Source organism: Thunnus thynnus, chromosome 2 (genome assembly GCF_963924715.1).
Source record: "Thunnus thynnus chromosome 2, fThuThy2.1, whole genome shotgun sequence".
In the NCBI taxonomy this organism is placed as follows: Eukaryota; Metazoa; Chordata; class Actinopteri; order Scombriformes; family Scombridae; genus Thunnus; species Thunnus thynnus.
The window spans coordinates 39,422,598-39,439,067 of NC_089518.1; the positions used below are offsets into that span (position 1 = coordinate 39,422,598).

At 43.3% G+C, this 16,470-nt stretch overlaps 1 protein-coding gene and 1 long non-coding RNA gene across 2 annotated transcripts in view; one reads left to right on the forward strand and one right to left on the reverse strand.

Moving 5' to 3' along the window:
• The first annotated feature begins 587 nt into the window (after positions 1-587).
• Positions 588-2,063, forward strand: LOC137170788 (uncharacterized). The gene is made up of 8 exons (XR_010924671.1): positions 588-908; positions 951-1,068; positions 1,107-1,190; positions 1,229-1,364; positions 1,421-1,466; positions 1,516-1,591; positions 1,637-1,769; positions 1,999-2,063. It is a non-coding gene; the product is annotated as an uncharacterized lncRNA (long non-coding RNA).
• The window catches only part of LOC137170778 (nucleus accumbens-associated protein 2-like), a 16,608-nt gene continuing 1,233 nt past the window's right edge, over positions 1,096-16,470 (reverse strand). Inside the window, exons 2-8 of the mRNA XM_067574362.1 lie at positions 11,939-12,752; positions 10,691-10,896; positions 8,879-9,138; positions 6,966-7,142; positions 4,821-4,926; positions 3,288-3,385; positions 1,096-2,733 (exon numbers count right to left, since the gene is read on the reverse strand). Coding sequence (XP_067430463.1) covers positions 2,096-2,733; positions 3,288-3,385; positions 4,821-4,926; positions 6,966-7,142; positions 8,879-9,138; positions 10,691-10,896; positions 11,939-12,382 — 1,929 coding nt within the window. The 5' untranslated portion in view covers positions 12,383-12,752 and the 3' untranslated portion in view covers positions 1,096-2,095. The remainder of the gene's footprint in view (positions 2,734-3,287; positions 3,386-4,820; positions 4,927-6,965; positions 7,143-8,878; positions 9,139-10,690; positions 10,897-11,938; positions 12,753-16,470) is intronic.

Here is a 16,470-nt window from a genome sequence, read left to right on the forward strand (position 1 = left end):
TCTTTCCTTTTTTTTGTACTTCCACTCATTTATTTTAGGTTTATATGCAGATTTTTATCAGAAGGAAAACAGTTGCTGATCATTCTGGGAAAATATCACATGTACAGATCTGAAAGGACCAGTTTCAATCCTGCTTTCATCAGTTTATTGTAGAACTCACTTTAGTTAAAAATGTGAAAAAGACTTAAAACATTTGATATAATTTGAACTTCAGTCTTCTCCTCCAGCCTGTACGAAGCTTGTTCTGGTTTTTGAATGGCTGCTGGTTTGTCTGGGATGTCAAAGCAGCAGGAAGTCTGCGGAGCCACCAGCATGAGTCTTTGGGAGATGCTTACCCAGAATGCTTTGCACTCCGCTGAACAGCTGGTTAAGTTTAGGGGGAGTGTGATGGTTAGGGTAAAATATCAGGGTGAGTCTTTAAACCATTTATACATTTTTTTGTCTTGATAACGTAGGTAAAGACTTTCCTTGAACTGATGAAAAGCAGTTTTAAATCCCGTTAGTGTCCTCTAGAGGCTGTAGAGGTCACTGCAGCCTCAACATGAACATTTCTTTCAACCTGACGCAGAGCGACGGGTGTGAAGTTCGTCCTGAAGGTGGCGGTGGAGGGAAGTCAGGAGGTCAAACAGAACACAGGAAACAGAACAGCTGCAGTCTGATTATCAAGAAGCTTTATTGTCATTATCAGAGTGAATATTATCATCATCATCGTCATCATCATTATCATCATCATCATCATCATCAGTCCTGTTGCTATGGGCCTGTGTGCCGGACTGCAAGAGGCTGTTAACATGCAGCAGAGCCGAGCAGACACACAGACAGACAGGTAAGGGAGTGGACAGACAGGTAGATAGACGGGGGCAGAGAGGTAGACACATAGACAGGTAGTGAGGTAGGGAGACAGACAGGTAGAGACTGACAGGTAGAGACTGACAGGTAGAGACAGACAGGTAGAGACTGACAGGTAGTGAGGTAAGGAGACAGACAGGTAGAGACAGACAGGTAGAGACTGACAGGTAGAGACTGACAGGTAGTGAGGTGAGGAGACAGACAGGTAGAGACAGACAGGTAGAGACTGACAGGTAGTGAGGTAAGGAGACAGACAGGTAGAGACTGACAGGTAGAGACAGACAGGTAGAGACTGACAGGTAGAGACAGACAGGTAGAGACAGACAGGTAGAGACTGACAGGTAATGACAGACAGGTAGTGAGGTAAGGAGACAGACAGGTAGAGACAGACAGGTAGTGAGGTAAGGAGACTGACAGGTAGAGACAGACAGGTAGAGACAGACAGGTAGAGACTGACAGGTAGAGACAGACAGGTAGAGACAGACAGGTAGAGACTGACAGGTAGAGACAGACAGGTAGTGACAGACAGTTAGAGACTGACAGGTAGAGACAGACAGTTAGAGACAGACAGTTAGAGACAGACAGGTGGACAGGTAGTGAGGTAGGGAGACAGACAGGTAGAGACAGACAGACAGGGGACAGGTAGTGAGGTAGGGACACAGACAGGTAGAGACAGACAGGTGGACAGGTAGTGAGGTAGGGAGACAGACAGGTAGAGACAGACAGGTGGACAGGTAGTGAGGTAGGGAGACAGACAGGTAGAAACAGACAGGGGACAAGTAGTGAGGTAGGGAGACAGACAGGTAGAGACAGACAGGTGGACAGGTAGTGAGGTAGGGAGACAGACAGGTAGAGACAGACAGGTGGACAGGTAGTGAGGTAGGGAGACAGACAGGTAGAAACAGACAGACGGGGGACAGGTAGTGAGGTAGGGAGACAGACAGGTAGAGACAGACAGGTGGACAGGTAGTGAGGTAGGGAGACAGACAGGTAGAGACAGACAGGTGGACAGGTAGTGAGGTAGGGAGACAGACAGGTAGAAACAGACAGGGGACAAGTAGTGAGGTAGGGAGACAGACAGGTAGAGACAGACAGGGGGACAGGTAGTGAGGTAGGGAGACAGACAGGTAGAGACAGACAGGTGGACAGGTAGTGAGGTAGGGAGACAGACAGGTAGAAACAGACAGACGGGGGACAGGTAGCTATTGTGTTATTTACATACAGGTAGGCAGATGCAATAGAAAGCTTATTGGCTGTCTTCAAGTGGCTCCGCCCCCCTCTCATCTGTGTCGGCCAATCCCCTGTGAGTGGGGGCGGGCTCTGCAGGCTGGGGGGAGGGGTGTGAGGAGGAGGAGGAGGAGGAAGAGGAGGAAGAGGCGGAGGAGGAGGAGGACAGGGAGAGGGGGAGTTCTGGGGGTTGCTCAGTCTGTAGCCTCCCTCCCCCGTCCGCCTCGCCTCCCATCAGCCCCTCCTCCGCCTGCCCCCCTCCTCCCCCACGAGACCCGACGAACTGCAGGTGAGGCAGGAGGGCCTCCTTCTCCCTCTCTCGCTCTGCCGCCGCCTCCCTCTCGCGCTCCCGCCGCTCGGCGTACAACGGAGACTCCAGGCCCAGGTAGGAGGCGCTGAGCTGCCGCAGGTCCAGCTCGAAGGGGCTGCCGCTGGGCTGCACCGAAGCTTCTCCTCCCTGACCTCCTCCTCCGCCCTGACCTCCTCCTCCTTTCTTGCTCTTGCGGGGGTGGGAGGAGGCGGGGAGGCTGTCGGGGAGGAGCGACTGGATCTTGGGGAGCCAACGTTTACGGACTCTCCGAGCGTTGGTGCACATGTCGGCCGCAATGACGTTCATCTCACTCTCCTTAAAGTTAGGAGCAAAGTTCTGACAGTACACTGAGGAGAAAGAGGAGGAGAGGAAGAGGAGGAGGAGGAGGAGGAGAGGAAGAAAGAGAGGAGGAAGGGGTGGAGGAGGACAGGGGAGGAGGAGAAGGAAGATGAGGAGGATATAGAGGTGGTGGAGGAGAAAGAAAAAGAGGAGAATGAGGAGGAGGAAGAGGAAGAACAAAAGAAAGAAGAGGAAGAAGTCGAGAATATGGAGTAGGAGGAGGAAGAGGAAGATGAGGGGGAGGAGGACAAGAGGGAGGGGAGGATGAAAAAGAAGAGGATGAAGAAGATGAGGAGGAGAAAGAAATGTCTCAGTCTTTCCAAAATACAGTAAAGAGACATACAACCATGAGTCAGACTGTGTGTGTGTGTGTGTGTGTGTTTGTGTGTGTTTGTGTGTGTGTGTGTGTTTGTGTGTGTGTGTGTGTGTTTGTGTTTGTGTGTGTGTGTGTGTGTTTGTGTGTGTGTGTGTTTGTGTGTGTGTGTGTGTGTGTGTGTGTGTGTTTGTGTGTGTTTGTGTGTGTGTGTGTGTGTGTGTGTGTGTGTGTGTGTGTGTCTCTTACATTTGACGGTGTTTAACACTCGGTTGTCCAGCGGCTTTCGGCTCGGATCATTGGTGGAGGAGCGGATCCCTGTCCCACAGCTATTGGCCAGAGTGTTTCTATGGATACCATAACAACCCAATCAGCACCTATACCAAGCTTTAGATTACCCCCCCCCACACACACACACACACACACACACACACTCACACTGAGACAATGTGACAGAACAGTTATGTAAAGCAGCAGCTGTATTGTGAAGGAGGTTTTTGTAGCCGAGAGTCAGAATCTTCTGGATTATTTTAACGCAGCCTGATGTCTGATGATGTCACATGACGTCTGATGATGTCACATGACGTCTGATTATGTCTGATGATGTCAGAGCATCTGCAGACATCAATTACAGGTGCGACAAACAGTCGTGATGTCACGTCTTTTTCGTTAATTTCCAACATGTTCACGGGAACGAGCAGGGAAGAGATATCTCAGCAGGTTATACCGACCGTCCAATCAGATTACTGCTGAGTCATCACGTGTGAGTGTGTGCGATACACTGATGTAAACCCAACTGTAGTCTGATGTGTCAGGATCAGATTACAGGATATTTAATTGAGAAGGTCACTCGATCATAGAGTCATGAACTCTTGCTGCGATTGGCTCTGAGACCTGACAGACTCTATGTTGGACCAATCAGAGCTCGCCGTTTGTTAACCCCCCCCCCCTTGACAGAAAACATCATTCATCTTCCTGTTCACCATGTTTACTGATGAAAAGTGCTCTGTGCTCCTATTGGTTAACATCACCCAACATTCAAAATGAAAAAATATATGTATTTTGAGGTGTGAAAAAATGTTCGTATATCTGTTTTAGAAGTTTAAAGGGAAGAAGCCTCGAGCAGAACTGGGCTGTAGGTGGGCGGCCATCAAAAAAAAAGTATATACATATATATATACACTGTACATCCTCCTCAGAGGCCTACTATTCAAAAAGGGACATATATCTGTTTCTGAGTCATATAAAAACATCCTTCTCTGTTTAGAGCTATACAAAAAGAAGATGTGTCCATTTAAGAGATGGATATATGTCCATAAAACCAGATTTATATATTAATTTCTGTGTTTTAGAGACATGTTCTGTCCTTTTGGGCTTGATTTCCACACAGGGGTCACAATCATAACTTAGCTGTGTCACATTTATGGAGTTACAGATGGTTGTAAATGGGGACACTCGGCTACAACATGCAGGACCAGGATCATGTGACAGGCGGAGACAGCTGAAGGAATCCTCAGGCTACTTTTTGTAAAACTTGCTGACTAGACATTAGCTTTATCTGTCTAAGTCTAACATATCGGCTAAGATAAGCAGAAAGTCCTCAATAAATTGTCCCGATGGCCTTGTTTATGTTCTGAGTTGGTTTTAAGGAGGTTGGTAGATGTATTTCTGAACTTTGGACGGAGCCAGACCAGCAGCTTCCTCCTGGTTTCAGTCTTTATGCTAAGCTAAGCTAGCTGAACCGATGTCTGTACTGGACACGCAGAGATAAAAACAGCTCACCTATCGAAGAACGTAGCCAGCAGTCTCCTGAGCAGCACCTTGTGTTTGACTCCAGCACACAGGTGACAGTTCATCAGCTGACCACGCGTCATGAACACACCTGACCCTGCACACACAAAGAAATAATAAGATCAGAACATAAAACATGACCATGGTTTACATAACTCATTTCTTTTTAGCAGGGTAAGGCCACTTTGGTCTTTGATAAATACAAGTTTATTGGGACATCGCAGCCAAATTGAAGGGCACTAAGGTCAAAACCAATGGTGCAATAACAATAAGTGATAATTACGTTGTATGAAGACAAAACAGTCTACAATCAACAATTAGGACTCAGTGTATTGAAAAACAGCACTGAGTTTATTAAAATTGTACACAATGTTTGTTATACTTATATTTTAATGATAAAAAAAAGTCTATAAATGGGCTACGTGTTCAAAAACACCCTGCAACTATTAGCATTAGAGTCTGAGATCATAGGAGCAGTCACAAAAATGACTTAAAACACTTTTTTTTACATGTTAAACATTAAACACACTGATGAACTTCTCAGAGACACTAGGATGAGAGCTGAGAGTCATGTAACAGCTGTCAGACTCTCCTGAGTGGTAGAGAAATGGATGTGTGTGTGTGTGTGTGTGTTAACGTCACATCACGCCGAAAAAGTAGTGACCCGTCAGATCTCACAGCAAGTTATAAACTCTATGTACATTTGTAGTTAGCTAACACTATGCAGCAATATCCTGGTAACTTTAAAACACATCATGTATTAATATTTACACTGTACGGTGTTCAGCTGCTTGTGCTGATCACATTAATTGTTAACTAATGTTAGCTAGCTGAGTTAGCTGTTAATGTTTATGCTAACGTTACACATACATTTGCAGGAGTGGCAGAAATCTCACACTACTGTTGATGTCCAGCAGGGTTAGAGTTGTTTATTTGCTGCGTCACATGTAGTTTTAAATGAGGAAATCTGCAACTTTCTTTAAATGGCACAACGGTCAGTTCAAAACAGGGAACGCCAAACTGGCCATGTGGGTAGTTCATGTTAGAAGGGGGCATCCACAGCACTGGCTGTTTAACTGTGGTATAATTCCTGCCCTGCTTTAGTGTGTCTGCCTCTCTCAGCTCTTCCAGACAGTTTTGTGTTTAATTACCTTCCTAACGGCATTGTCACCATGACAACACAACAGCAATGCAAAGAACAGTAAGACATGTTTAAAATGCCTCCTTAGTTTCTACCTGGAGCAAAAAATTCACTTTCTGCTATTTTATCTGAGCATCTAAAGTGCTGCCTTCAAATATTCCCACATCCATCCATCTTTCCCTGTTCATCCAGTTTCCAGACTGAGGCTGGAATTATGGTTCTCTGAGGATACACATTCACATCTCTACAGGTAAACACAGAAAATGGCTGCTAGAAGTATTCAGATCCTTTACTTAAGTAAAAGTACCAATACAGCAGTGTAAAAATACTCCATTACAAGTAAAAGCCCTGCATGAAAAATCCTACTACACTAAAAGTACATAAGTATTATGAGCTTGATGTAGTTAAAGTATTGCAGTAAAAGTACATAAGTATTATGAGCTTGATGTAGTTAAAGTATTGCAGTAAAAGTAGTGGTTTGGTCCCTCTGACTGATATATTATTATATATGACATCATTAGATTATTAATAGTGAAGCATCAGTGTTAGAGCAGCATGTTACTGTTGTAGCTGCTGGAGGTGGAGCTAGTTTACACTACTTTATATACAGTTAAGTAGTTTAGTCCAGTGGTTCCCAACCTAGGGGTTGGGCCCCTCCAAACGGTCAGCGGATAAATCTGAGGGGTCGTCAGATGATTAATGGGAGAGGAAAGAAGAAAATGTTATAGAAATGGCCATGCCTCCTTATCCGCCGTCAGAAAGGCGCAGGAGAGGTGGGTTTAATGGGCCTCGTGTCTGAGGGATTATACGGCCACCTTAACAGTTCTCTCTGGTCTGAGCTCCTCATCTTGTCCCTGATGGGTTCAGGGTTGTAACAAACCAACCAGTAAAAAACATGCTCCATTCTTCCCTTACTCATGAACATGACTCAGAGATATTTGAACTCCTTCACTTTGTTACTAATCACCAGTAACCTGCAGACAGGTGAGTCCTACCTGCCACCAGCTCCACCTTCTCTCCCGGGTCTCCCTCAGTGTAGAGGGACGGGTGACAGCGATACCCGATCTGACTGATCAGACTGGCAGGTAGGGCCATGTTGTCTCGACCAACCAGCACACAAGGCCGACGCTCATTAGCCAATGGGAGGGGCAGCATCTCCATCTTCTCTTGGACTAAACCAATGACAAAGACAGAGAAAAAGGGGGGTGTCAGCAAAACCTGTCAACAACAATATGAAAACAATATTAAAGTGCATTAACCTGTCGAGTGTTGAGGCTGAAGTGTTTTAGGCTGCAGTTCCTCTAATGTCCACCAGATGCTGCCTCAAGAAAACTGACTGTGTTCAGGTGAATGGGAAACTATGAGGTAAGACTTGCCTCAAGGGAAAACTATGACATCTTTGGCTAAATCCAAATGTCCAGACTTCCCCTCACACAGATTTCAGCACTCGTAAACTTATCGGGTATGTTCCTGGGAGGTCTGTCCAACTCAACAATTCATCAAGTCTGTGGCTTTTTCATCAATTTCTGTGGCTTTCAAAGAGTCCACTTGAAGGGATGAATCAAGGATTGATATTTCACACAAACATAAATAGATAAACATTTTGATTTTATTTGTCATAATCTGCAGAGTTAGACAGCGAATTATGGTCTTATTCCAACTAATAAAACTGGTTATGAATATCGATGGAAATCTCATAGCACTCCTTCACAGACTTGAACTGATGATGGTGAACACTTTAGACACATCACAGTCTGAATGAATGAAGTTTCAGAAGCTTCATAAGTCCAGAGGTTCATTTAGATCCCATTTCCACCTTGTATTAACATGTGATCTGTATCTGGATACTGATATCTGATCCTTTGCATTTACATCTGGTATTTATAAGCACTCTTGTTATCTTTATTCCTCCCACATTGTGATTGGATCTCAATATGTAAACTAGCTTGGCGAAGCTGGCAGAGTTGTCTACAAGCATGGAGCATCCCAGGTCAGGGGAAGCAATGGGTGGGATGAGTGTCATTCATTTAATGTGGGGATGACTTGTAGCTACCACTACTAACTTGGTGGTATCAAACTGGGGATATCACGGTTATATCACATGCGTCTTAATGATCTGGCTGTAAGGATGCACCCTGGGTGTAGGTCTTTCTGATGGCCCAGAAACTATTTCTTACCAGTGTCTAAATTTAACTCCTCAGTTGTAGTTCCTGGCCCACCGAAGTCCCTGCTCTGGGGGTTGAGCTTTCTGATCTATTGCAGTATTGGACATCCTTGATTGGTCAAACACAAATCTCAGGCTGCTACAACTTGTGTACAACTTTATTCATGTAATAAGGAGGCACTATGTGTCAATCAATATCAGGATGAGGGACGGTCTTGGTGGTTTTTGATGTTAAAGACTTTTTTTGCTGAATCTTCACAGTTCTTGTTCCACAGATGCGGTGGAACGCAGACAGACAATACTGTAAGGGAACTTATAGTTCCTGAGTTTTGCTCCTGTGGCTCCATAGTTTTATGGAACTATTGGGTTGAACAAGGTTAAATGGGCACCAAAAAAGCCTTTATTATAGTTACCTTTTGTACTTGCCTTGATTTCTTTGGGAATTTGTGCTTTTTCTGTGGACATTGATTGCCTACCTGTGCAGGACGATCACCTGTTTTTGTCTGTCAAATCCAAGCAGGACTTAATCCATTAGTTGTTTATTGTTTAAGGGCTAAATGGATGCAGGTTTTCACAGTGCATCATGTCTGTTGCCCTTCACCAGTCTGTCTGCCCCTTCATTCTTTAATAAAATCTCATTTTGCAGATGGTTTACTGGTCACCACTCTGTAGTTTTGTGGTTAACGCACCTCCATACTGGACTGTTTCATTTTTAAGATTTGGTTGTACCATGATGTAACTTACTGTAGTGGTTACCGGGGTGTCCGTAGATGTGTTGGTATAGTCCGGCATGGACAGTGTTGCCATAGTAATCCTCTTCCAGCTCCTCCTCGGTGGCGGGGTGGGAGGGAGGGGAGTCCGTGGGGAGGCTGGATCCTCCTGGACTAGAGCGCCCCCCGCCTGCCAGCAGGTAGGACTGCAGCCCCGGAACCAAACCTCCACCTGCACCCAGGTAACACAGAGCACTGCCCCTGGAGGTCTGGAGGTCCCCCGAAATGTCCACTCTGAGGACAGAACAACGAGGACGAGTCAGACCAGGAGGAGAAAGACTGATAGGAGGAGGACAAGGAGGAGACAGGTGACAGAAGTATAGCGGCTTGCTTTGATGCAGAAATGGTTTATGAAACCAGAGATAACAGTTGTCTGTTAAAACCGGGATAAGATAAAGTCTGAAGGTTGGTGTATTCTTGAAATTAATCTCAAATGAAGTTTATGTCTAAGGGGTCTGATATAGTGCAACAATGGACGTGGTTCTGTTGATACTAAATTGGGTGTCTGAATGAAGTGTTTGTGGTACTTGCACATAGTCATAAATTTTGTAGATGGGCAGATGACAAAATGTACGTCCCCCGGACCCTTGCGGCCATGCAGACACATGAAGTATAATTTGGTCTCAAAGGAAAGTGTTTCTACCTCTCCTGAATGGTCATAATTGAAGGCCAGTCGAAAAGCCTACTCTAATAAAAAGGGACATGATGAGTCGTACAAATGGGGATAACAGTTTTGTACCTGCTCTAACTGTCCTCAGGTCAGGGTAGGAAATTAACTTTTTTTACAAGGGCTTTTTTGTCCTCATAAAAGACCAATGACAGACCAATATTCAATGACTCTAGTTAAAAAAAAAGCGAAACTTATAATGCAAGAACATTTAATGGGTAAAAATAGTCTGACACTGAGGTATAATCCCAGTTACAGATTATAACTGTGTGAGTATTTTTACCCATTTAATGCATATTTTACTTTCAAAGGTAGAAACAATAAACACAACGTTATGTAACAATGTCGCAGTTCAACATCTCAACAACATTGCTGATTGTCTGCATGTACGGAGTTCTATGGTTTTAAATGACATGCGCAATGACAACTTTGGTAGCTTTTTTAGGCTCAGCGACCGTCCACATTTCTAACCTACTTTCATTTCCAACTGACGGTGACTCAGCTGTGACACGTTTGCAAATTTAAAAAAATTTTGGTAATGTAACTGTAAGTAGCTGTGTGGTATGGAAGCCCAGCTGTTGCACTTTGATTACAGAGCAAAATCACACTTTGCAAAACATACTAAGTCTCTGTTTAACTGTTTATTTTACAAGGGCATTTAAAAGCCCCCGTCATCCTAATTCCAAGGGCAATTTTACATTTTTTAGGGGCATTTTGCCCTGAGCCCCCATTAAATTCCAACGCTGCCTCATGTCCCTATGAATCAGGTCTCTCTTAAACTCTTTGGGTAGGTTTTCCACTTGTCTGTTTTAGATTGTTCAGATTGGATCTCTGTTTTTTTTTTAACCCCAGGTACCTGGAGTGAGCGCTCATTTCATTAGTATTTCTTCGGCACAAGCATGCAAAATACATTCCTGTGGAAGATTTACAGTTTACAGCCGTAACACTCCAAGAAACATAGCAATGCGCCAACTGAGGCGGAGAACAAGAGAACCAACAATTAGACTTGCTCGTAAACATGGATATAAACACATTTGTTAGGCCTCAAGGATAATCACAATGCATTTAGTGATAAATACTGAATTGTTTGTTTACAGGTTCACACATGTATGTCCTCACCTGGCCTCCTCTCCTCCTCCGCCGTTCTCCTCACCGGTAGGCGTGTCGGCTCTCTCCTGTTTGATCCTGCTGACAGCCAGCAGCAGCTCCTCAGGGCTCAAGGACGGCTGGTCTGGACTGGCCTCCTGCAGCTGGGGGGCACCGTGCTGCTGCTGCTGCTGGACTATTGAGGTGTCGAAGCCCCCGAGCTCATCTGCTGAGGTCGTCTGTAATCCATCAATGTGTTTAAATAAAGTTAATTCCTAAATGTCTTCTTTGTTCTTACAGGTGATGAAGAGGTAACACACTGGCCTTTTAAACAGCAGCTACTTTGTCTACAAAGCTAAAGAGATGCAAAGGTGTGATTACTGAAACATATCTTCAGAGTTAACCTTCTGTTCTGTCAGAACTATATCTATATGCTTGTTGACAATAAACCATCAATGATAGAAGTCAGGGCCTTGAGAAATAAACACAATCGCAGAGGTAAAAGCAAATAGTTTGTCTGTGAAGACTGATGGAAAAAACACTGTGAAATCACTGATTGCTGTGTAGCCAGAGGTCACAATGAACACAATGAAGTATTGGAGCATTTATAAAATGAAAACCCTCGTCGCCAGAAAGCAACTGAACTTCACTGGAAGGATAAAATGAGACTTAACATCATATAGCGAGTTATTTTTTATAATGCTGAAGGCCTTTCTTACTTTGATTATCCATCTCTATGTCTTCTTAATGAGCTCTATAGCTGTTGTTTTTCCTAGACTAACTCTATCTATAGTTTTTGGTTTACCTGGACTAACTCAGTTTATAGTTTCTGGTTTACCTGGACTAACTCTATCTATAGTTTTTGGTTTACCTGGACTAACTCAGTTTATAGTTTCTGGTTTACCTGGACTAACTCAGTTTATAGTTTCTGGTTTACCTGGACTAACTCGGTCTATAGTTTTTGGTTTACCTGGACTAACTCAGTTTATAGTTTCTGGTTTACCTGGACTAACTCGGTCTATAGTTTTTGGTTTACCTGGACTAACTCGGTCTATAGTTTTTGGTTTACCTGGACTAACTCGGTCTATAGTTTTTGGTTTACCTGGACTAACTCTATCTATAGTTTTTGGTTTACCTGGACTAACTCAGTTTATAGTTTTTGGTTTACCTGGACTAACTCAGTTTATAGTTTTTGGTTTACCTGGACTAACTCTATCTATAGTTTTTGGTTTACCTGGACTAACTGTCTATACAGAACTCTCTGGGCATGGTCAAACCCACCTGTGAGTCACAGCAGAGAGGGGAGGAGGAGGAAGAGGCCTTCATCATCATCAGCTCCATGCCTCGCTCCACGATGTTCTGGATCTGCAGGTACCCAGCAGTGTACATGAGGACCAGCTGCTCACTAGTGGCCATGCTAAGACGTCCCGTGTAGCAGAACGACAATATCTGCTGGAAACACGTCGGTGTTACTGAGGATGGCAGCTCGAACACCGCCTGGGAGGAGGAGGAGGAGGAGGAGGAAGAGGACTCAGCTGCAGAGCTGAAAAGGTCTCTGAAGTAGAGTGAGGAGGCGGCGAGGACGGCCCGGTGCGCCTTGAAGGCCTGACCCTGCACCAGGATGGAGACATCGCAGTAATGTCCCTGCAGCCGCTGCTCATTCAGGCTGCCCAGCACGCTGCTGCCAAAGTCCGGGATCTCCACTTGCAGCAGCCCCTCCGACATGATGGACGCTGCCACTCCTGAGGAGGACGGGACAGGAAGTGGCTGAGGGTTCGGACTAGCCGGTGGCTAGGAGGAGACGTTCCTGACCAGCCAGAGTTAGACTGACAGAGGAGAGGTGGAGGAGGGTGTGGAATGTTTAAGTGCCAGGGATGCAGCAGATATCACCTCCAAAACGTTTCAGATCCATGTTGTTGTTGTGGAAGAACAGCTGGCTCAGAGGTTAGAGGTCAGTGGTCAAGACTGAGGGAAGGGGGTGGGTGGGGGGGGGGGTGTTGTGGAGTTCAAGTCTGAGGTGTAGAAGTCAGGGCAGGTTGGGGAGGAGGAGGCTGTAGATCATCAAGATGGAGGTCAGCTCAACACATAGAAACAACTAGAACATGAGGAGGGAGGAGGGAAGGTGACAGAAGGAGAGAAAGGAGACATTTAAAGGATGCAAGTTTCACACCTTCTCATCTACCTGCAGAACAAGCTGAGAAAACAACAATCACATCTGAGACGCCTCTTCCTCTCTACAACTCTAAACTATATTATTTTATAATTATAATTATACCAATTATGACTATACAACAATATAAAGAACAACTTAACCAAATAAAAAGAATAGGTCTTAACATTATTCCATGTACTTGTATGATACAATTCTGTCAGCAAAAAAGGGAGATTGAAGAAAACCACATTTGACAAAGTCCATTTGCTGATGAAGACTGTGCAATATGGTTAAAAACTCCAGAAAAAGCTAGTAAGTGAGCTTTGAGTTGAGATTATTTTGTCAAAAATTGGCATGTGATTTTCAGATTTCACATATGAAAACATGAATTTCACATGTGCTTTTTTCTTTGGGAATAGTTCACATGGTTAATTCATGTAAGGAAGTATAAAACACAAGCACAGCCATTGTTCAGGTGAACCAGGTTCTTGATGTAAGTTCATTACATGTTTGGTACATCTGAGTACAAAACCCAGCAGATCATCATGTATATCATACATGACTGAAGTCTGATTGAAGGTCAGTGTTCCCACAGCTTTCACCCAACTGTGTAGAGTCTCAACAGGTTTCAGACACTTTAAGCTAAGCTTCTCAGTCCTTGAAGGAACTTGAAGGAAACGATGGAAGGAGGTGATGAAAGTGCTTTTCCTTGAAAGCCAAGAAGCTCAGACTCAGCTTTTTATTCCCTCCTCCTGATGACATCACTGTATGGTGACTCAGGTAATCATCTCTGCACTGCTCGCTGTGCGGACACACCCTGGAGTACATTTCTACATCACTGCGACCACTGAGAAGTTGAAGCACCACAGGTCAGCAAAACTTTGCTCTTTAACTAGTTTTTCTCACAACAAAGAAACAAAATACAAAATGTTTAGCAGTATCAGACCTGAGCAAAACATACAGATTTAAAATAGTTACAATAATCGATGATTAAATCACAAAAAAAGCCATAAAGGCTTATTTCCATTGTGTTCCTCCAGAAGTAAGTTACACACCTCACTTCTGGGAACCTAAAAGAAAGGATAACCTCCAGGGATCTTACAGGAAGTGACCCACCTTCTTACAGCTGGTTTCACATCAGATCTTTCTAGTGGAGTTCAGACTGTTGTGGGTTAATGGAGGTGTCCCACAAGGATCAGTATTAGGCCCTCTGTTATTTACTCTATATATAGATAATATTTATCTTCCTAGTGAACGTTGCAGTGTTTATCTTTATGCTGATGACATCATCTTGTGCGCCATCGGCTCTACAGCATCTAACCCTCTCCTTGTTACAGTCTGCTTTTGACCTCCTGGCTTCATCCATTAACTTACTTAACTTCTTCTAAACTCTAAACATATAAAATGTTTGCATTTCACAGGACCACATAGTTTTGATATTTTTACTTTGACCTGCACTCATAATGGATATCTATTAGAAACAGTACAAACAGCAGATTATCCTACCAAACTCATGTTGAACATCTCACTAAAAAACTAAAAAATCAAAATTCGATTCTGATACCGGAACAGAGCTTGTTTCACTCTTAAGTGAACTTTTTAAGTGAACCTTTTATTGAGCAGTATCAGTCAGATGTGATTGATCCACATTAAACACAGTTTCTTCATCAGTGTCATAATAGCATTTTATTTTTAGCCATGCTAGCAGCATGTCTCTATGGACGGCAACGTCAGTTTGTTGGTCCAACACTTTGGTTCAGACTGAAATATCTCAACAACTATTGGATGGTATGAACATTCATGTTCCCCTCAGGATGAGTTATAATAACTTTGATCCTCTGAATTTTCATCTAGCACCATCATCTGGTCAAAATGTCATTTTGTCCAATATTTTGATTTCTGGGCAAATCCCTGCAAAACGAATGACATTACCATCAGCCTCAACTGTACTTTGTGTTTACTGCTAATTAGTGAATGTTAGCATGCTAACACGCTAAACCAACATAGTTAACATAGTAAACATTATACCTTCTAAACATCAACATGCTAGCATTATCATTGTGAGCATGATGTCAGCATTTAGCTCAAATACAGCCTCACAGAGCAGCTGACTTGTTAGCTGTAGATTAATCAGTCAGATTCTGATTTGAAGGTTTTGGTTGTGATTTTCTATCAGATCAGAGAATCAATGTTGTTAAAAGTTCCAAACAAAGGGGGATCATACTTTTACTGTTTTAGCTCCGACGCTGTGGATCAAACTCGCCTCAGTATCAGATCAGCTGAGTCAGTGCATCAGTTTAAAAAGCTTTTAAAAACGTACCTGTTCAAACTGGCATTAGTGTAATATCTTTATAATGCCTACTCAAATGTTTTTATGTTGTTCTTTTGTGATATTTTATTTTATCTCTCTACATTCGATCACTTCTTGAAATCCCTGTTTTTATTGCATTTTCTATGTATGATGTTCTTTGTTTTTTGTTTTATTTCTCTGTGTTTGTTATCTTGCACCTATATTTTATGGTATTGTATTTTGTGAAGGACTTTGGACTCTGGTTTTGAAAGGCGCTATAGAAATACAGTTTATTATTATTATTGTTATTATTATTATTATTATTTCTTCATGTCAACAAATCTCATGTTTGGATCCAAACCAACAATGAACTGATCTACTAACAACTATTGTCTGTGTGTCCAAAGTCTGATATATCTTATTTCTCTGTGCCGTAGACCTCCGTCGTTGTCCAAAAATCATTAAAGACACATCATTGAGCCACATCGCTGCACTGGGTGACATATTCCTTCGTCCCTGAAGACAATTCTTACTATAATTTCTTTAGAAACGGCTAAAAATAGTGAGAAAATAGTAACCTGCCACTGTGATAATATGGCTCCATTTACAGAACTTCGCTAGCTCCTTGTGCTACATAACACAACCTCTTGACTTTGTACTGAATTTCTTTTAGAAATTTATAATGTAGCACAAAGTCAAGAAGTTGTGTGATGTAGCACATCAAGCTAGCGAAGCTGTAAACAGAACCACATTCCCGCACATGCTCAGTGGCTGTACTAGGAACCTCAAACCTGAGGGTTACTATCGCTGTTTTTACTCTTTGGAGCCATTGCTAAACAAGCTACCACTGTCTTCATTGATGTGTTTTTAATAGTTTTTGGACAACAACAGAGGTCTACGGCACAGAGAAATAAGATATCTCAGGCTTCGATACACACACAATACTTGTTAGTAGATCAGTTCATTGTTGGTTTGGATCCAAATATGAAGAAAAATATAGAAAGTCGCCAGAATGATCCTTTAAGTAACTTTTATTCAGTCACAGCAGGCAGCTGACAGCGTCCCTGGTGCGTGATGTTGTCTTATTTCTCCAAGTAACGGTGAGGAAACTGTTATAAGCTGAAATTATACCTCCCATATCCATAAGTACGCTGACTAAATGTCGTCATCAGAGGGTGTACGTGTAGGCCTGCGTACCTCCGACTTGTCCACGTTGTCACAACCCTGTCTTCCTTTAGACGCCGATCTACTGTGCAAGTGAGGAACACGTCCTCCAAGTGGACTAACAGAAAGTAGCATAAACAGAGTTACTACGTATCCGTGTACACATCTGCTAAGGAAGCGGATGTGTACAGAACATATCTGTGACCA